Raw genomic sequence first — 22,979 nt, 5'->3', positions numbered from 1 at the left:
CCTACTGGAAGTAATGGACCCGGACAGTTTTTAAGCTCAGAGCAAAACAATGCATTTTTAATTAGTTATGTTCACTTTGTTGTTGAGAGATAAAGCCACATCTGAAACAATGCACCCCCATCAATATTTTTTCCTGCATGCCTCTTTTACATTCATGTCATGCTTGTGGTTCACTTAATACATTTCCCTTGCGGCTTACCTTACATCTTGTGTGAGAACCATCACCCTGTATGCTGCTTGCAATCTTGTAATGCCCGAGTTCCAAAGCCCCAAAAATTATTATTGTTTTTGTTTTTTGTACCCTGCAGGGAAACAGCAATACTTTTGTACTGGAAAATAAAATGTACACTTTGCTTATCTAATTGATGTAGAACTTATATGGATGTTCAAGTTCTTAAGGGTATCAGTATCCTCTTGCAGTCATCGTGACAATGTCATCACAATAAGATTCTTTCTTTCTTTACATGCTATGATCAGCTAGCATTCGCTCTATCCAAATTATACACCAACTGACAATTATAGTTTGCAAAAACAGGTTTTAATTGAAAATATATAAAACACAGTAGAGAATACTCTATGATTATATTATACAGGTGCTGGAGAAAAAAAACCATTACAAACAGCTGCTAAAAACACTGTCAATATTGTGTAGGGCCACCAGATGTCTAAATTGTTCATGATCATTCTGCAATGATTAGTGCCTCGAATTCCTTTAGGGAGTGTTGAAATCTGCACCAAAGTCATTGCTTTTCATACTGTTTCTATATTTAATTCACCTTTCCTTAGTTTCTGATAGTTGCAATAAAAAGTGTGTGCTACATATGGCAGGTGTTTCCCAATATGTGGTGCAACCACCACTTATGATTGACAGTGAAATCCTTATATATTTGATCTGTTATAAGAACAGCTTGGAGAATCGTGAAGCTTGGTCCTCCTTATTCAGCATATAGTCTGAACAGTCTGATCTAGGGGGGCTATTTCAAGCCACAAGGATGTGCAGTCATCAGTGCAGTACCAGGCAACCAGATTTGACTTGTCCATCATCCTAATTTGTTGCTTAGGCTCCCTCTCCGGGGGTTTCAAATAGATTTTCTTGCTGTTGCTCAGCTGCCCCCGAAATCTGAATAACTGGCTTTTGAAGCTCAGTGGAAGTATGATTGTTTGGTGCATTCTTTAAACTGGCAGCCCACAGTGCATATATGTTGCACCTAAAGTCCCTTTTCATTTTAAAAATATTATTTTAATAGTGTATTAAAATCATGAGAGAATGCGGGAGAAACTACAGCACAGTAAATATAGAGCTAAGCATTATCTGCATTGCACACACTCATTCCTTACTTCCTGTGTGCACATCCTGACCATGGTTTCTGGCACAGTATTTGTGTTGATGTGCAGGTCAAATGGAATTCAATGAACTGTGTGTGAGCAAATTGTTTTTTTTTCTGCACTGCAACTTAAGAACTAGTTCCTAATTTTGCAGGTAACAAGGAGCGATTGCACAACTGAATATTGAATTCAAACTCAGTTGATCACACAAGCATTAACAGAGTTTTCTGTAAACTTTAATGCCGCTTCCAGTTTCGTTACATTATTGCTATTCAGTATAACAGTCTTCTGTACACTCTTATTTTAACAGGAAGCTGATCTTAACGATAATCCATGTCGTTGACATTCCAAAATGTTGTTTCATTGTAGGGACACAAGCATCCTTCTGTGAGCACAATATACATGTATGCAGCAATACTTGCAGCAGAGAAACCGATAGCTTACAGTATACACACTTCAGTTATTTTAAAAGGAACAACATACATATATTTTTAACAAATTACATGTTGACTAGGGAAAGGTATGCATGTAGTGTCTGGCAGCGAATACTTTCTGATTATCTAGTAAGGCCATAGAAATAAACTTGTTTGTGCAAATTATAACCTTCAAAACCTAAGTGGGTTAAAAAAAACTCATGACCACCTCTGTTTGGAGCTGGTGAACAATTTATTGTGTGTCTGATTTATAAATACCGTGACAAATTTACCACCATATGTGAACATAATTCCAAAACCCTAGATTCAAACACGCCTGATAGCAATGTATTTCATAACAGTAATTAAGCTGTTCATTCTAGTTATTGGTTTTGTAGACAGATGGTCCAAACTACCCAATGCTCCAGGCACATTGTCAGCACAGTGTCAATAAGCGGCTTTGTATAATCAAAGGATCCTCTCTGGGGCTACAAAAAGCTTTCCTACGTGCCACTGACTATGTTTCCGGGTTATGGGTTAACGATTTTGTCAGCAGTTATTACTATCAAAACAAAACAGTGGCGTGAGAGCGAGTCTTTTTGGAGAAGCAGTTTCTAAAAAACAAATTTAGGGAGCCATGCAAATTCTAAAAGACACATTCAATATTCATAAATCATGATCATATAAATTCAAAACATATTCAGTGTCAGTAATCACACAGATCTAAAAACCAAAAAAAAAAAAAAAACATACAAATTAAATTAAAGCAGGTATCAGTTACATAAAAATACATTTTCATCTGAAAATCCACTTACCTGAATACTGTAATATTAAATGTACCATGAGCTGCCTAGTCCAGCAACACTCATAGAAAAGGAGTGGCTATGGCATTGTCTGCCGTCAGACAAGGTGCCGGCAAGCGCTTACCCTTATAGCTCTGGAATCGTACTGCAATCTTGACCTGACACAAGCCATGTTCACACCCTGGCCTCTGGTGAAGAAAGGTATGAGAAGCTAGTAAATTTAGCCTGCTGAACAAACTAGCCCTATATTCTTTACTATTTGAATGTGGTGATATCCATTGTGAATAAAAGTCCACCAAAAGACAGTACTAGCAGCAGTGAATATTTCTCCAACTATGGGTGATATACTGGAGGTTTCTCTGTTTTGAAATGGAGAAAATTTATTAAAAGGTGTCAACCCTTTCTGAAGTAAGTCTTGCCCTCTGTGTTACTGTACTTTGAGTTTAGTAAGTAGTTCTAGCACTTGTCTAAAACACCACGGTTTCATGTGCAAAGCATATTCTTCCATTAATAAATCCTGCTTTAGTTGTATATAAACTAAAGTGAAAAAAAAGACAATCCGTCAGAGTTTGTATTGTCAGATTATGAGATTAGTGTCTGGGGCTGTACATCACATCCTGTTCTAGTTCTTAATGCTGGTACTCAGAAAGAAAATGACAAATGTAAAATAATATCTCTGCTGATTAAAGTGAGGGATACCAAACACTTACCACACACTTCTATCCCAAATACAAAAACAATAGCAACATTATAGCAGTCTAGAAATGAGAAAGTTGAGTCCTAGGTGGATGTATTCATGTATTTATTTAATAGACTCAAATGGTATTCTATTGCAATGTAGTGGCATTACAGGTCAGCTGCAATGGTACGAGCCATTGGTAACATTTTAATATTTTAACATTCAACATATTACACGTGTATGAACCAATACACAGTGGTAATTGTTTGCAATACCATCCAATTGTTTCAATTCATGCTGCCATTATCTGAAACAATGTTGTCCGGTATCTCAAATTATATTTTTTCTGTACATGTTTACATGACATTGGTAGTTAAAATCTAGGTAAGAAAACTATACATTAAATAATGCAGTCTTTATTAAAATAAGGAATTGTACTATTAAAATGTAAACATTTTGTTTATTGCTGTACTAATATTTAACAGAGACACCACAGCGTTACCTCTCAATGCCCTTGGTGTGTTTTTCAGTAAAAGCTTCTGTTTTCGCTTCACCTGTTCTCTCCACCTGTGGGAATGTTCCTCATGGTTTTTAAGTGGCTCTGTTCTAATATCTTTATACCTGAGGGTCTATAGCTAGAACATTCCTACATCCAGTTTTTTTTTTTTTTTTTTTTACTAATCAAATTGTAAAGTCATAAATCAGGCATATGCTCATTAAAGCTGGTTTCAAGAAGATTAAACTCAAGAGTACAGTAAACCAAAATTAATACTGTAACTTGTCTGTATAAATCAGTGATAAACACAGGAAATGGAGCTGTAGGCAAGCTCAGGGAGCTAGCAGATACACAGCAAAGACAAAAACAAACTAAAGGAAATACCAGTCGTGCCATAGATGGGAATGAGAGGTAACTATTATTACTGTAGTTTTTATGAGTTGGCACTGCGTTTTAAGCCTGGGGCTGGGGTGTGTGGGAGTTGGAGAGAACAACAAGTTGTAGCCCAGACACAGCACCCTTTGGGCATACACAAGATAGACACACTTGACACGAAGGAGAAACATAATTGCCATTTGATGACATAATTTAGCAGAACTGTGCTGATTGATAAGCTGAAACTAATGTCAGTAGCAGTTGTGCTACAGATAGGTTCCTGATGCCATAAGACCGCCAGGACAGTTCCATAATAGTCTGTAATGCAGACTGACAGACAGCTAGTTAAGAAATGCCTGATAATGTGTTGGTGATGAACTTCAACACTAAAAATACAGCAGGTTGCACTGATGAAAACTGATACTACTTAACTAAAACAACTAAGACATCTTAGTTGTAGCCGTGTCTCTATTTATTTGTTTGGAGTGCACCACTGTTGAGGGTTTTGCATAGAAGAAACTTCTACTTTTAATAATTCTGGCACAGGTGTATCATCTGCAAATGCCCTTAGAGAACTACTATTAGGATACCATGATATCATCCTAATGGAAGTAAAGATGGCAGTGATCCACATAAGAATACATATTCATAAATGGTTTTTATAGGAGGCAGCGAGTAAACATAATGATGATGTCAACTCTATTGATGTACCAGACAGTAACTGTGAGTACCGGTAGTTATTGGTTTTCTGGATATTACATTGATTTTCTTTTGTCCCACAGAACTGTCAATAGAAACAGAAATTACAAAGTGTGGCTTAGGACAGATCTTGTATACTTAATTATATTATGGGGTATTCGTGGTTCAGTTACATTCATAATGGGTGACCAGGTCAATTGATTGAATTCTGCTTGGGGATAACAGCAAAATAGACAGGTCCTTTGTTGTAACATTTAATCTGGAGGGAGGATGGTGCCCTCAACAGTGTGTTTTTGCTGGACCATTTGGATTGTTTTAGCCCTGAAAGAAGAGTACTCTTTACTGATCTACCAACCAGGTACTAAGCAGGCCTAACCCTGTTTAGATTGTGAGATGTGCACAGACGTAGTGTGGTGCCATACAAAATATAATAAAAAGTTATAATATACAGTGTATATATATAAAAAAGTATATCTACAGTAACAAGTTAAATCACACCAGGACTAGTTTAGATTATCATCAGCTTAATGTGTGGATAAGTGCAATGAGCAACTTAAAGTTCATTAAAAAGAAAACCCTAACAAAATCAATCCGTAAATCATATCTTCCGTGTCATTCCCCATCTGCTAGACACGGGTTTAAAATATCTGGAAGAAACATGAGGGCAATTCAGATATATCAGTTGCCTGCTACCGCAAAACTTCTTTACAACTTTGCTTCATGGGGTTATTCAATGTATTGCCAATTACTGCATGCCATACATGCCATAAACGTCAAGCAAATCTGTATTGATGTCATTTGACTTTGTTATCAGTCCATGTAAACAGAAAACAAAAATGTCTTTCAAAGTCAATAGCGTTAAAGAATTTCTCTTGACTGAATTTCAGCAATAGTCACAATATGTGCACGTACCGATTTACAGTGGAAGTGCTTTAAAAACACAGGCAGCTTGACCTGTAGTTTACAAAGGAGAGAGGCGTGACATGAGAAAAGTGTGTAAGGGACGTTGCAGAATTACTGTGAAAATGTACCATGGTAATTTATAAGGGGGACCACAGTTACTTTCTATGAAAATGATAATAAACATTTCCCAGCAGTTGCAGTATCAGTATACAAAAACCATTAAAAGCAGCAGCAGCAGCATTAACCAACCAACCCATAATGACTGTCATTGAGACCCCTAGTCACCACCGTCATGGATTACAAATCCAGTTTGAATCAGTCCTGATATTGCTTCCAAATATTAGGTTTTAAAATTAAAGCACCGACTTGAATAACGCTGGCTTGAAACCCCTACAATTTAGGATCTGCATAAGGAATGTTCATGACATAAAGGTAAGATGTAATAAGGATTTTCAGAGCTTTGTGAGGAGAACTGTAACGACTAAGTGGATAAACAGAATTGCAGACAGTGGGCATAGTTAGAGTAAACCACCAGCAGATAACCTTGTTTGTTTCACCTTGAGGAAACTATTCTTAAATTGCTTGTTTTAGACTTGGTATATTATAATAGAGTAAGATTGCTGTTCAGGGTACAGATAATGCCTTCCAATTTGACATACAAGTACATCTGTTCTAAACAGAGATGTTTCACTTCAGCAATGCAAACTTGTAACTCTGTGTCCACACATCTCCACCTGTGACGTTGAGTTGAGCTACAGTATGATTCAGACACAACTGCACCAGGATAGCTACTTTCTGAGAACAATGACCTCCAAGGACCCACCCCAATCCAACATGAGTATGGTGGGCCAAGACACTATTTTTTTTAAATATGGTTCTTTGTTTTCAACATAATAATCGCAGGCTGGTTACTGTGGTTCAATCAAGCCACTAAACCGGATTAAATCCTGGCTCAATCACTGACTCCCTGTGTGACCTTGAGCAAGTCACTTAACCTCCTTGTGCTCCGTCTTTCTGGGTGAGACATTGTTGTAATTGACTCTGCAGCTGATGCATAGTTCACACACCCTAGTGTCTGTAAGTCGCCATGGAAAAAGGTGTCTGCTAAATAAACAAATAATAAATAATAATCCGAGACACACTTCGGGCCACCTAATGTTTGCATGACAGATACCAATTGGATATTTTCCACTCCAAAACTATAGAATTAGCTTCAATTACCTTTCCTCCCTGTGTGGTTTCTAATGGTAAGGTCATTTAAGAGTATATGAATTTTTGTTGGCAAATGAAGAATGGCTGTCACAGTTTTTGTACTGACTGTGCAGGATTTCTTAAAATCTGCATTACCTACTTTAATGTTCATCACAAACAGTGCTGTATAATATCACACAAAGGTACTGTAATAAATACTGGAGTGATTGCTGACTAAGTATCATTAATTGAAGTGAACAAAAAAAACTATATTATATGATAAACTGAATATTACTGCCATTCACATTTACTGGGACTCCAGATCACGTTGGTTTGGGGTAAACGGACGTCACAATTGTGCATAGCAACAGACCACAGACGTTCACCTTCCTATGACCCTAACAAAAAAAAATTGGCGGATAAAAACAGACTTTTTTTTTTCTTTTTAACTTGAAATATTGAAATTGAAAGCAATTAAACAATGCCGTTGAAAATAGATCAGACTTCATTCATGCACATTGAGAAAATATCTATTGGTAAAGCCAATGTCATGTTTGCAAATGCATTCATACAAGAAATCAGTTTTTATGTTCACAAGCATCAGCAAATGCATAGGAAGTCACTTAATCCTGCAGGTATAAAGAGACTTTGTTTTGCACAATAGGCCTGTGTCTTAAAAGATAACATGACACCGTAGTTATGAAGCCAGTGGGGGTGGATATGCATTGTTTGTTATGTAACAGTCTTTATCGTTTGCACTTTTATTTTCTAGTGTAAACTGAAAAACAAAAAGGTAGACAAGAACCAGACAGGTTGACAGTCGCTCTAATTTATTAATCTTTCAACTAAAACGTCTTTTTAATTTATTAATCTTTCAACTAAAACGGCCAAAAGTTTTGCATCACCTAGAATTTAAGATTAAGACATAATTAAAACATAATTTAGATATTTTATTTTACATGGTGTAATCCAAGAAACTACAAAATTATAGTATTTCGTGTTAAACTTTCCAATTTGTCAGTTTTTCGTTAAGTATATGGAAAACTACAAAGCGGCATGTAATTAAATATGTTAACGTAACATTATTCAACAGGTTTCATTCGGCTTGCCAAAGTGCTGTGCTTAAATAGATGTTAAATAGAAGTTAAATAGGCGATCAGTTTATCAATTTAACCTGACCACATTCTGCACATCAAACTGCACATTTTCAAATGTTTGGTTGACGATCAATTGGAGGAGAACAGGATGCAGAGATGGGGTTTGTACCACATCTCTTCCTTAACCAGACACAAGATAAACGTGTATATGTGTGGGGTGTCTACTCTTTTACAGTGCCCTTGAGTGTTTTTATGAAAAATGCAAATATCTGGAATGTTCTTTGTTCATTTGACTCTTGTGGGTGTAAGGCTATTTCGAACAGTATGCATCTTACAAGAGAAGTGCCACTTAATCCTGTCAGAATTATTAGTGATGATACAAATGCACATTTTATATAACACTCCCTCTGGTGCTATAGTCATTTCAGCCTTTTTTGTTTTATTAATAATGCAATTATGTCAAATCAAGGAATATTCCAATGCAAACAAATGCAAAGCTCATCCAAAAAGCAAGCCTTTAATTCATATATCTACCTTTCTGCACAACAAAATCACAGTTCTAATATATACAGTCTCTATTCACTTTAGTAAACCCCCTGAATTTAAAGAATATACCACCAGTTTAAAGAAAAACTACAGTTATACCAACCGTTATTCAATTATGGACCAGTAATAAAATGTCTTCAATACCAAATTAACAACCAATATAATAACCCAATAATACAATCCAATAATGTGTGTTAATACTGAATTAAATATGCAAAGATAGAAGCAGAGACAAATCCTCCTAGTTCTGTAAGTGGTAGTATATCTATTTGGACCTGGTACAGGTTTAAAGGAGTTGGAAAAATGTAAGTAGACAGGCAGCAATAAATTATATTTGAGTGTAAAATTATACATGATTGTGGGACACTGGAGATTCAAATACAAGCACCAAGATAATTCTTTAATATCCCTTTCTCTGAAGATGCGAGCAGGATATCTGCATTTAAGCATAATTATCCTGTTGGCTTCATCTTAACCTTATTCAATAATTCTTAAAGCTTTTTGACTAATAACACGGGGGCATTTTCATGCTTTACCTGAGCGAACTTATCTCCTTTTTGAAATAAATTACTGTATGTAAATTGCACCATTACCTCACTGCACATTATAGACATGGAAGTGCTATTACCTTATTTGAACACAAGATGGCGGCACAGGTTTTCTATAGGTTCTGTAAAACAGGGCAATGGCAGGCCAGCCACAATGGTACAAGCTATTTGTAGAATGGTAGCGCATTGTAAATATTTCCATATTTTACATAATACATATTGTAACTGCAAAAACAGTGTACATTACTGATTTCAGAATGCTACCATATCGAGGCCAATGCATAATATTTAATAATAGTATACTCTATTAGTGCTGCAAAGGCCTGCAGCAAGTATTGAAGTTTGCGATATCCCTTTGAATGTGTAACAAGCAAGGCTTTAAAACAACAGTTTCATAAGTATCAAATTCTAAATTATTCATTTAAAAAAAAAAAAAAGAATGTGAAGGAATTGTTATTTACTGCTTTTGAGTAACTTGTGGATGGCAGCAAGTTCCCTGAATGTAAACACTGCAAGATCGATTGTAGTATAGTATCATTTTCAATATAATTATTCAAAGTATAATTAACAAAATATTACATGTGTTGTTTTTTATAAACAGGATCATTTAGCAATATATCAAATAATGCAGTTCATTTTGGCATGTGGTTAATTCAATTAGATGTTTACTCTGCAGTTAGTGTTATAAAACATTCACGGCTGAGGGAGGTTACATGACAGTAATTACACTACATGCATATGTGAACAGCTTTGCTTATTTAACTCACCAGAGCAGAAGTCACATTTGTGGATATTTAAGGCACACTTTCACCTTATTAAGCTGTCACAATTCTTGTAAAAATGGGCTACAAATGGGACAAACTGTATTTCTGTTGTACCTGTATTTAGTGGTTTGTGAAAATACTGTTACTGCATGAAAGGAAAAACTTAATTATAAGTTACAGGGAATTATATTAGTAAACTGTATTTTGTGTCAATAGTGTAAAAGAATACTTGAAAGTTACTGAAGGAACCTGAATTGCTCATCTGTTTGGAAATGGTTATGAATGAAACATGTGAATACGCACTGTGTTTTACACAGCTTAATTTACAAGCGACTTCAAAAGGTCAACCAGATGTCATGTCATTTTGTGAGACCAGCTCTGCTAAAGCCAACTCTCAACACATCAGCACTATATTGGAGCACCATCTAAATGATGGTGAACTATAATATCCATTATTACTTCACAAAACACAACACAAAAAGAGAGGCCAAGGATTGGGTGGGCATGGTGATCGAACTGCTGCTTTCAATGCAATATTGAGGCATTGGGAAGTTCATGCAGTGCTGCCAGCTCAACACTTTTTTTTGTTTTTGTTTTTTAATAATTTAGTCGTTGCCAATTAGTTTTTACTATTTTCTCCCCAATTTGAAATGCCCAATTATTTTTTAGGCTCAGCTCACCGCTACCACCCCTAGTATCGTTAAAGGGTGTAGCTTATGTGGTTAGAAGAATATTTCCCTTTTTCTGTTAATTTTAATTATTTTATTTGTTAACAACTAGCTTACTAACATATTAAAACATGCTAAACCCTTGTTAATGATTAGTTAATATATTGTAACCTATTTAATGCAATGTGTTTACGTAGATAATGTAAATTAAGTTGCTTACTATTAGTCTTGCACCAGCATGCTTGATCATTATTAAATCTAGTTTTGAATCCCTGCTAAACCACTGACTATCTCTGTGACATTCCTTGAGTGATTTTTAATAGTAACAGACACACTAGGAAATGAGCTGTTGCTGACCTGTTGAGACATCTAAACAATTTCTGATTTAAATAAGGTAACATTAAATACAAGCTTCATTTATAAAAAAAAAGTATAACAATATGTTAGAAACTACTCTGTATTGCGGTTTGCAGTTTGGATGTCACTCCCTTCACAGGGCTCCACTGTCTCTGACTGGAGACATTTCCAGCTGGATTCTTGGTCATGTGGTCTTTATGCTTACACACAAATAAACAACTGGAGTTTGATAGTAAAACAAGCACAATCCCAACCTCCTCCCCTTTGGCAAGTCTCCCTCCCTCGAGCCACATTCTGTGTCTTTCTTTGACCTCCTTAGTTTCCAGTAATCCTAGCCTGCCCTTTCTCGCTGGGTAATTCACACAGTTGCCATCGTGTCTCCAGCTTCTCACCGATTTCCTGGGAGCTTGAAAAAAACAATGACGTTCCAGCCCCCCTACTCTCCTAGCCTTTTCAAAAAAAGGGACCGGTAAGTGATCATAGAGACCTAACTTTGCTGTTGTTGACCTTGTGTGGAGACAAGGTACTAATGCTCTTATACTAATGTTGTTCTGCTGATAGGACGCACCGACTTAGTTTAGCACATTTTAATTAATACAATACATAATATATCCAATATGCTTTGCTGGTAGGGATATAATTAAATTGTGTTAGTAGTTTGTGGTCTAAATTGCATGGAATATGTTCCACTCGTTTGCCTCTGATGCTCTGCAATGCTTAGATTTTGTTATCCTATTCTACCAAGTTGAAAATATCATTTAAATAGGGGTTTCCTGGTCAAATATATAAATAGAAAAAAACATTACTTGGAACTTAAATTCTGTTTTACTTCCAGAGCAATAACAGAGCATGAAGATGTAATTTATAACCTGTTGCTGCACTGCAAGTGGTAAGATGGACATGTCTATCTGCAGAAGGACCCTACAGCTACAGACAATGCATGTGAGGGCGTAGCATAGAGTGATAGAGAATAAAGAAAGAGCCATTACTACATTGAAATCTATAGTGTGGTAGTTGAATCAGCATTCTGGAATTAAGATGAAACGAACAAGCAAGAAACGAAAAGCACAACCAGTGCTAATGGGGTAATTCTGATAAGAAGCAAGAGCCTTTAAAGTCTTGATTATCAATAATTTGAACTGATAGTGTCTGTTGGATATAATAAAACACTTGGTGGTCCTCCCAGTCAGAAAATGGCAATTACATGGTTGCTGCTGTACAGGGTAGTTAACATATCTGTATTTAAAAGTGTATCCAATTTTTCTGTACGTCACACATAGAACTGTTTTGTCCTTTTACATTGCCAGTGTAGACATACTCCAATAGCAAATAAATGTGTACATCTGTTTGATCACTGGGAGCAATTTGAATAAAGATTAAGATGATAATGAAAAGATAAAGATTTGGATCATTATTAAGACACAGGTTGATGCATCTAAATCTATTGTTACAAAGGTGCAGAAATGATTGTCAGTAGTAATTTAATAAAGAAATAACTTCCTCAATATTTGAGGCTGACCAAGATTTTTTTCAAATTTGTGTTTTTGGCCAATAGGCTTGGTTATTTTTTCTTTTGTATACAACATAAAATGCATTATGCAACAGTGCCTGAAAATGTCAACGTGAAAACTTGCTACTGACAAGGTAGAATATGAGGAGCTGTAAATGTTTTTTTTCAGCACCAGTTTATCTCCTTGTAGCTCACAACAAAATATGACCAGCCTGAAACAAATTCTGACCATTGCTGGTAATTCTTTTGAGCAACAGACAGCATAACACAAAAAACAATGTAATGTATAAAATACAAATATTTTAAATTGTGTTGGGGAAACAGGAGACCGTGTTTTACTTACTGTGTGTCGCGGTCACAGATCAGTCCGCCTCCTCCGTGCCTCCCCAGCTCAGCAGGCTCATCCAGGGGGTGAAGGCCAGGGGTTGTCCACCTGTCCAGCCTACTTGTTTGTCTTGTGTCTTTTTGGTTAGCTAGAAGAGGTGGCGATGCAGAAAACGTTATGGCTGTGGGCCAAAATTAAATGGTCATCACATTTTAACGTTGGTAGCAAAATATTTTACATATTATGGGTGCATGGCTGGCTTCTGAATAAGGAATTCCATATACTCCAGGGCTGTGTTTTTAATAGAATTATTAAGACTTGCTTTCTTATTTGTAGTAAACAATAAGGCCATCTAGCCAGCCAAAAACTAGTTTATTCCAGGTTATTGTGACCTGTCTCAGTATTAAATGTAATTTATTTAGAGATTTACACACAACAAAGAAACAACTAATATACTGTGACAGGTACACCTGTCTTTCTGAGCTAGCCCCAATGCTGGGGAAAGGATGTCAGTCTAGCAGTCTCTGTTATCGATGGAATTCAAGATCTCATTATCCACAGTCCTTATTTAAACAAGTCCTTCACCTCTCCACACCGGAAATATTATATTTTAGATTTAATGTATTTTGTGGCCTACATACACAAGCTGATATATCCTGACTTTTCATACATGTGTGGTCGTAATGCCAGGTACAAATTAGTTTTGTTTTCCTACAGTGACACCAGCTTATTGGTGTGATTTCTCAAATTAATGTATGGTAGAAAGAAACTTGAAAAAGGTCCATATATCCCAATCATTTCCCATGTTGAGATAAGCCCTATTAATAAAGTGAGTCTGGAAACAAGTTGGTGCAAAAAATTATTTGCCTACAAAATAGGAATGCTCATTTGAAAGTCCTCTTTTCTGTATTGTTTTGTACTTCTATTTATCCTTATAAAAGTTATCATCTTTTTTATATCTGTCAGTTGAATGCAACCCATTGTGGACAGCTCTACCATGAAACAGTGGCATTTGAGAAAGTGAAAAAGAATAAAGGAACACAGGGTAGGAAACTGGCTATAAATTGGAAATTAAGCTTAGGTATTGTAAAGTCTAATACAGGTGTGTGACAACACCTGATGAGAACTGGTCAGAATCATGCCCAAACAGAAGAACATTAGGCTCACAAAACAAAACAGGCTTTTATTATGAATTGGGGTGTAACAGGGAGTGCCGTTTGGTCTTGCCAGTTCCCTTCACAATACATCCTCTGTTAGACACAAAAGAGCAGAAATAGTGACAGCCAAATATTTCTGTTGGCTCTCAGTATCCTGTATGCCTGTTTTGTCAGTTGAACGGTGCCTTTAATGTTCCTTATGCATATTTGTTTATTTGTTAAATGTCTTTATATCAATTTAAACAGAGTAAGTGAAGATGTAACACCTTGTTACAAAAACACAAGTAAAACATTTTCACCAAATCAATTCTAGTGTACCAAAATGCACAATTCAAATGAATCCATTGGCAGCTATAATTAAAAAAAAAACAAAAGTAGGATTCCGGTGTGGCGTCTTGTGTTGTTGATCGACTATCAGTACACAGTGAAGCAAAGCTCATTATTCCAATACAGAGTTCTCAGGAAATTCCAAGGGGTCCCTTGACGGCCAAGTATGAAATCAGTAGTGGCAGGTAGCATTGCCTCTAATGTGCTGCCGCAAAATCTGGTTAGTCAGCATGAACATGTTAACAGAATCTTCTGAGTGTTAACATTCTCCATGAGGACGCTTATATAATAGAATCCCCTTTCAGAAAATAGGAATCAAATCATTAAGATTGTCAGTGCAATTCTCTTTGGTTTCTATTAGCATCCATTAAGGGTGCTGCTGTATGTGACGTTCTGCTACAGTGTGTGTGTAGATATATGTCTGTTATTACTTCTTCTCCTTCTCTATATGCAGTAGCACCAGGGAATTCAACTGGATGGCATCAACTGCTTATTTTTAGGGGTTATCGCGAGATAACCAAAATTACAGAAGGTGTTTGATACAATCCAGGGTGACTGCCTGCGCTAAATAATCCCGTTGTTATCAAATGGTGCAAGTAAACTCAAATAGACCCTCCACAATCATGTGGCACTTTTCTTTCTGTGATCTGCAAGGTGGCCTTACAGAACAGCTACAATCAGTCAACCAGAACAAACAGTGTATCATATCATACACACATTGAAACACATATACTGCAACCCAGGACCCAGACTGTCACACAGTAAACCCCAGATATACATATCAAATCGACATGGGGCTACACCATTGGACAGGAGGAGTACCAACACTTGTTTCAGGGCAGTGCATTTTCAGTTAAACCAAGCATTTTACCAAGATCCATGTATTTGGATGTCATCAAAATGTCTGAGCCCTCACATCCATTTACCAAGCAGAATAACACTCTCCAGACTGTGGATATTTGTGTAATATAGACACTTCCAGTGTGTGTTCATACATGTGCCCTGTCAAGGGTTCTTGTTATTGTACTTAACACATAAAAATAAGAAAAAAAACACAAAGTCAATTCCATCAGACAATACTGGGTGGATAAATATTGCCCTGCACCACTTGGTACCAAAAACATCTGTGTTTGTGGCAGCAGATGCTGGGATGGTGCTGGGTTGTGATCGGGGGTTAGATGCGCAATTACAAAGACCCCAGTGTCTGTGCATGGTGTGGACTGTGGTAGTAAATTTTGATGAATATGTTGACTGTACGCAGAAGCTCAGGACACACAGCTTAGCCCAGCAGCTTGTACTCCTTATGCACTGGCTGTGACTGGCAGCGATCAGAGGGAGTCTTGGTTGTCAGACATTGTGGAAAATAATATGAAAAAATAGTAAATTATCCCCTAGAACTTTAGATATTACTACATTTGTTTTGTTTTTAGATAAATTACTTTTTCATTATAAAATATTAAAAAGTGCAGGTAAACTTAAAGACAAGTGCTATCCATTGATCCCTCGCAGTAAAAGCAAAATAATGTCAAGTATCCCAAACTCAAACTGGTAAAGAAGAGTTCTATTTTGGTACAGCTGGGGATTTCTGACAGATGTGGCTGCAATTAACATTTCAGAAACTACCATTGCAACTACTTTTCAGCTGGTAGCACAAATATGTTCACAGATCTATTTAACCCTTCACTTCTCAGCAGTAGATTTTACATTTTTAATACACGTGTTTCTCCAATCAGTTGAATTCCCTATATTCCAGAGTAATGTTTCCACACAGCCAGCCAGTTTTTTTGTTTTCATCTAAATGAAAACACTGCAGTATTGGGTTTATCAAGCAAAATGCTGTCCCGCCCCCCCTAAATTTTTTATTTTCTTTTTCACCTGATTTCAGGAGAAACCAAATTCTCTATCATCATTACTTATGCAACATTGGTCAGATCAGAAACGTGTCTGTTTAGGTTTAAAAGCTAGCACAGTCTAGTGAATTAAGCTTCCTTTTGAATGCTGGCAATATGCAGGATCTGTGCATGTGACCTTTTCAATAGCTGGTGCCTGCTCTTGCAGCTATACAGAAACTTTGCTGTTCTTGGCTGCCTTACAATAGGTCAAGGGTGAAATACCTGAATTTAACTCTAAACATATCATAACCCCTAAATATGAACCTTTGTTGTTTTTTGAAAATTAAAACGTGAATATCTAGTTGTGATCGTTGATGGTGTTTATTTTAATGATTTAAACAGCTGAAATCAAGCTTCAGCTCTTTTGCTGGATAGGCTGATTTTCCCAGCAGAAAAGGGCGTCAGTATCTCTCCACACCTGACTATATCAAAGGTGATGTGAGGAATAATTCTAAAAGGTCTGAAAGATGACAGAACAGAGGAGCAGGGATCCTCACAATGAGCCCTTCTGTGTAGAGGTGAAGCACAGGACAGAATGTGAAAGCCCTTAATAACCAGACTGAAAGGTGCACAGATTGATATTTTCAATGTGCGTTTCGCTGTTTGCCTCTAGGGCAAATAACTCTAGATGGATTATATTGACTCAAGTAGTTGAACCAGAATTTACCCTAACGAGAAACATCTCTCTTATTGATCTTATTGACTTTCCATTTTCATTGTTTTGCTTTGTTTCCCTGCTTGAAGGTGGTGTGTATTAGAATCAGGGTCTGCCCCATCAGACACAGCTGTGGTTAGCCTGGGTACAGTTGCATAGTTTTTGGTATTTACTGCAACCTTGACCTGCTTGAGAAAAGCAGAATACTGGTTCTGTGTGATATAACGGTTATCGGCTTGGAGGTTTGGAAGGCTCAGCTTGGATAGAAAGAAACCAATATATTATTCAACCACAAACAGTTTGTAAAGATGTTTGAGTATAATTGAGTTCAGGATCATTTATTTGCTGTAACGTCTAAGATTACATCTAACTCAGTTGGCACTTGGCATTATCAAGTCAAGTTTGTTAATGTGAAGCTTCTACATGAAGTCACTATATAAATGTATACAGTAGTGGCAGTATGGATTATTAAACTCATTTGTTAAAAGAGCTTTGTAGCTTAGGTTAAGGAGCTAGGATGACATCTTAATTCTTGTTATACATTAGAAAATGGTTTGCTAAGAAGTTTTCAGTGTCTATATTTGAAGAACATAGCAAAAGACTTCTAGTTGAATGTTTGTCTAAATACAGTATATTTCTGTTACAGAAGTTTTTTTTTTTTTTTACTGTAACTACAATAGAATATTTGATGCTGAACACCTTTAGTGTATTGCATGTAATAACGGATATTTGTATGCAAACAGTGTAATAAAAGATGAAAACTAACTGTGCTACAACAATAGGCGAGTACTGAGCAAACGACAAGCAGGCAGGAGGAGATGGTAGTCGGGTTCAGAAGAAAGATCCAAAGCATTTAGGTCATTTGATCACCAGACCCCACTCCAGCACACTGAATGCAGCATGCAGTTGCTAACAATATTTATAAGGGAGGTGGCTTTTATTCATTTGAATGATATATGTTAACAGGAAGAAAAAAAACCCAACATATTACTTTCAGAATTGTCCAAGATTTTGGACAGGTTTCAAATATAAATAATCCATGATCTCCATAATAAATCCTAACCCTGTTGTGAATGCTGTATTGCATTATTACAGGCAGCAGTGTGGAGTAGTGGTTAGGGCTCTGGACTCTTGACCGGAGGGTTGTGGGTTCAATCCCCAGTGGGGGACACTGCTGTTGTACCCTTGAGCAAGGTACTTTACCTAGATTGCTCCAGTAAAAACCCAACTGTATAAATGGGTAATTGTATGTAAAAATAATGTGATATCTGTATAATGTGAAATAATGTATAATGTGATATCTTGTAACAATTGTAAGTCGCCCTGGATAAGGGCGTCTGCTAATAAATAAATAATAATAATTATTATTTTCACTAGAGGGCATACTAGGCAAAGGCACACTGACTGCTACTTGAATACTAATGATTTGGAACGCAAAAAAGATTGGAATGGAAAATACCATTCCCCACTGGACTTTTTTTTTTTTTTTTTTTAAAGTATGTGTTCGTCGTTCTACAGCGTGCACAATTCTCATATCTCAGGGGGTTACTTTGTGAATACATGAAAAATGCAAAATGAGTTGCGAGGTCTGCACATTGTGTACAGATATTGATAACAAGTAATTTAGGTCTCGGAAACATACCACCTTGTCAATGGAAAATTACAGCGCCTCTCTCGTGCATCGGAAGTCGTTAAAGGCAAGTAAATGAACAAGTTGTACATTTTCAGGTATAGTAGTTATTCCAAAAGAAAACTGTAGGTGGCAGCACAACACCAAACAGTCCTGTGTTGAAAGTGTTAAAAATACTGTACCACTTTAGTAAAAGTATATATCAAATCCTAAATACGTACTGTATTTACGTGTATGTATTTATTTAATTTATTTTGTAACATTTCTAAACCTGTAAAATATACAACAATTTAAATGTAAATTACATTTTAAACGTGTTGTGGATAGATGGCAATTCTGTCACGGATTGCATCATCCTTATGAAAAGGTGCTGCTGCAATTCATTGCAGTATATAACGACGCAGTTTTAGAATTTTAAGATGCAATAAAGTACACTATAGCTCAGTAATATTAGTTATTTGCAGTACTTCTCGTATTGTTATTTCAGTGTTATTTATATGTATAGGTACGAAATCGTACTTCCCAATACAATCTAAGGTGTGACTATAAAGAATGACCAATCTTGCATTGAATTGTGCTAAGCGTGTATATTACCATGCACGGGCGAAAACACGTGTGATGTAACTGGGTAGAAGTCAAGTTGGTGTTTACTGTTCTTTTTGCAGGGTTTAGGGCGGGGGCAGGGTAAAACCCTTGCCAAGAACCTGATTAGAATAATGCTTTCGTGATATGACGTCAGGAGGCGGCCCATATATAACGAGGCAAGTCTCAGAAATAGATTCAGTTTGTTCAGTGGCAGTGTTTGAGAAGGACAGTAGTTATTAAAGTGAAACTTTACGAAATCATCTTGCAAGCGCAACAACAAAACGACCAAGACTTTCCCTAGTCAGTTTCACGTACAGTTGCAAAAGTGGCGAGGAATATCATCCAAACGGGTCTCATCCTGAATATGAGCACAGAAATGTTCAAAACACCAATGGAAGTTGCTGTTTACCAGCTGCACAATTTTTCAATCTCATTCTTCTCCTCGTTTGTTGGGGGAGATGTAGTCTCGGTGAAGCTCGACAACAGGTAAATATAAGTGTGCATGTGGAAACAGTAGCGTTGTTGATTAATTATACTGTACCCATAAAAACCGGAGACGCAGAATTTTCAAACTCCGGACGCACCATATAATCAGTTTTTGTTTTGTTTTATTTCAAATATAAAATCTTTTTTTTTTCAATATGGATGTTTTTTAACCTCTGAGAAAAATGTACTATGTCCTGCTGTCTTGGTAGTCATTGTGAAACTGAAACTGCAGTCGTTTATTTGATTTAAAAAAATGTGTGTACTATAGTATAGTACTGTCCTTGCTAAATTGGCTGATTTAGGTAATACAGACGCTGTTATTTTAGCAAAGCCCGTTGATAATACGCTTTTGACTTTTGTAATGCAGCATTTAACATTAGCCTGGATTAAAAAAATAAATAAAAAAGCAGGTTAGCCGAGCTGTTTCACACAATGCTGCTGTGTTGGTTGCATATTAAGGAGGGGGTTTCCTTGGAGTCGCCACGGGTTTGTCAGTTCAGTATATTCTGGTTTGGACTGGTTCACATTTGAACAAGGGAATTCGCAGGATACATTCCCGTTTATTAGTACTTAGCACGGCATGGGAGGTGCATCTTTATTTAAATCATTACCATTAAAAAATCGTAGACAGGGTTCGATTTAATGTCGGATTTGTTGTAGGGTAGTAATAATTGCATTCGACTTCGTAACAAAACAAAGAAGCTTCTGACGAAATACTAATTTTACACGCTTGTTGCAATAGGTATACATGCCATTACAGCATTCGCCATGTATACATTACTATTTTTTAGACTATATACTGACAGTTTAATGTGGTTTCATATTCTTCCATAGGTATTTGTAGCAAAACACTCATTTTTGTTTTTTTCTTATTTTGCAGTGCCTCTGGTGCAAGCGTCGTAGCCATTGACAACAAGATCGAACAAGCGATGGTAAGCTGACACTGCAGAATTTACACATATTGCAATAGTGTATCGTGAATAATTTTGATGCCTTTTGGGGGGGAAAAAACAGTACATATCCAAACCGTATTGTGATATATATATATATATATATATATATATATAATATATATATATATATATAATATATATATATATATATATATTATATAAAAATTTATTTTAAAATTCAATAGAAAAACAAACACACACATATATATATATATATATATATAATTTAATGTTCCTGTAACCCGTAGTTCTTATTTTATATAAATCCAGACGTAGTGCAGAAGATAACAGCACATGTCAGTGTTTGCAGTTGATGTATTTAGTTGCTTGTTGCTGGGCAGACCTTTGGCTGCTTCCCCAGTTGGCTATTGTCTCGTTGGACGCAGTTATTGGATGGAGCAGTGCTGCATTACAACTGCATAAAGCAAGCAGGTTCATGTCATCATCGGGGAGAGAGAGCAGGTGGTGTAATAACCCTGAAGCTGATCAGTTTTTCCGCTACTGCAGTGCCGCAATGTTAAACCTTGCAGTGTAGCCTACAGTAAGCCGTCAATTATTTAAATGGAGCAGCAGAACATTTTAACAGTGTCTTAAATAGTTTGTTTACGCATGGTTTATATAAACGTGCATGTGGTAAAAACAAACGCAGAATGAACTGTCCTATAGAACACATCTTTAAGATGAATATACTGTATTGTGCCGCACACGTTTTTTTAGACGCTTTTTCATTATGGGCTTCTGCAGACAAGAATCGTCTAGAACGTGCTGGAAAGGATATGGAGAATGAAAGTGCCCAGCCATTCAAATGTAGCTGAAGTTCAGGGGAAATTAAAATGGGTGGCGACAGGAAGCAGCAGGTCCTTCCTGAGAACAGAGTTCTGGCAAGGCTGCTAGCACAGCTGCACATGCCAACTGCAGCTGTATTATCCAAAATGCTAATGGGTACCTTTATTTTTCTCCTCAGGATCTTGTTAAGAATCATTTGATGTATGCAGTGAGGGAGGAGGTGGAAATCCTTAAAGAACAAATCAAGGAGCTGGCCGAGAAAAATTCCCAACTGGAACGGGAAAACAGCCTCCTGAAGAACCTGGCAAGCCCAGAGCAGCTGGAGAAATTCCAGCTACACTTGCCCTCGGACGTCCCTGCGCTAATGGAGAACCAACAAGGAGTGGCAGAAACGGAGGCATCCCCACACATAGTTGGCTCTGCGGTGTAAGTGGCTCTGTCTTGGGGTGGGCAGAGCCACTTGACTTTCAAGAAATTGACCTCCTTTGTGTTGTTGCACAACTACAAATGAGCTGGTTGTACACAAAACAAAAAGACGTTCCAATGGCATAGCCTGTTTTCTGTGTATCGGGCAATCTCTAAAACAAAAGCATTGAGAGAGGTTGCGTTGGGACAGGGAAGAGGCCTGTGCTGGGCGCTACCCGTATCTTACCTCCCAAATGTGGGAGAGGATATCTGAAGGGGCTGGCCGAGTGGACGGAGCCCGGACACCCAAGAGGCACATCTTCCGCATCACAGAATCATGCCAAGGAAAAAGAAATCTCCAGAGAGAGACGGACCACCATCCTTCCACGAATGGATGCCCTGGGATTTATCGTTTCTGAAGAGCACTTGGAGAATCTGGAGCTTTCACTTCGACATGACTGTTAACTCTGCAACCGTCATCTTTTTTATTTAAGGAAAATAAAACTCCTGAAAAACTAAGAGGGGACTAAATAAAACTGATCCAGTCAGCTACACTGATTATTTGTGATATATAATAAGTCACTTGTATACTCTGCAGTCGGGGTTATGCTGCTTTGGATATTACAAAAGAAGTCCTTTTTTTTAATTAAAATTAACTGTCTGTAGAAATGTTAACTGATGTATATTGATTTGGGGAAGAAATCTTACAAATTTGCATTGCACTGGAAACGTGTACATAGTATAAAAAGAAGTATTTCAAATAGGAATGCCATTGCACAAGATGAAGAACAGGAGTGTAAGGTGCCAGGTGCACTCGCAATGTAAGAATTCTTTTCTTTTTATATCAAAACATTGTGTTGACTTGAACTCTTAAAGTGAAAAACAGGTGTGGACTGTTGTCTGACAAACCCACACATTTTCAACTGAGAAATGTGTTTTAATAGTGACCAAAGACTTGTCTAGCTTAATTATGAACCAACAAAGACCACATTCGCACAAAAGTCTTGTTAGCACTTGTAACCGTAACATTTAGGATATTGTTGCTACTGTGTCCTTGTGACTGACTGCAGGTATTCACTTTGATGTATAAATGCAAGATGCACATTGCAATAAACATACCTTCGTTTACACAAAAGCCGTTGTTTCTGTCTTTTTCTTAATGTGCAGATGTTGGGAACTTGGTTTTGCCCAACAGGTACATTTCTTTAGTTTTAAATATGACAAGCATGAAGATGCATACACTTTATTTGCCACATATATACAAGCAGGCATCTGAAAGCACTTAAAATCAGGCTTCAGTCACTGTATAAGTGGCAGCCATTTTACAACCACGTTCTATACTGTCAAAATGGGCAAATTATGGTGTCAGTTTTAATTTCAGTGCCAGTTTTGAGGGTACTTTT

The 22,979-nt window shown here is 36.9% G+C and overlaps 1 protein-coding gene across 2 annotated transcripts in view; it reads left to right on the top strand.

The window, feature by feature from the left end:
• Window positions 1–22,711, top strand: part of LOC117412288 (TSC22 domain family protein 3-like) — a 47,946-nt gene extending 25,235 nt beyond the window's left edge. The window contains exons 1-3 of one of the 2 annotated variants that reach the window (XM_058989141.1): window positions 19,132–19,432; window positions 20,313–20,364; window positions 21,350–22,711. In XM_058989141.1, the coding sequence (XP_058845124.1) occupies window positions 19,311–19,432; window positions 20,313–20,364; window positions 21,350–21,601 (426 nt within the window). In that variant the 5' untranslated portion in view covers window positions 19,132–19,310 and the 3' untranslated portion in view covers window positions 21,602–22,711. Of the gene's footprint in view, window positions 1–19,131; window positions 19,433–20,312; window positions 20,365–21,349 lie in introns of those variants that run through there. The other variant, XM_058989140.1, reaches the window with a different exon arrangement.
• The last annotated feature ends 268 nt before the right edge of the window (window positions 22,712–22,979 follow it).

Source organism: Acipenser ruthenus, chromosome 16, assembly GCF_902713425.1.
Source record: "Acipenser ruthenus chromosome 16, fAciRut3.2 maternal haplotype, whole genome shotgun sequence".
NCBI lineage: Eukaryota > Metazoa > Chordata > Actinopteri > Acipenseriformes > Acipenseridae > Acipenser > Acipenser ruthenus.
The sequence above is the reverse complement of the archived record's forward strand: the minus strand, read 5'-3'. Positions and strand labels throughout refer to the sequence as shown.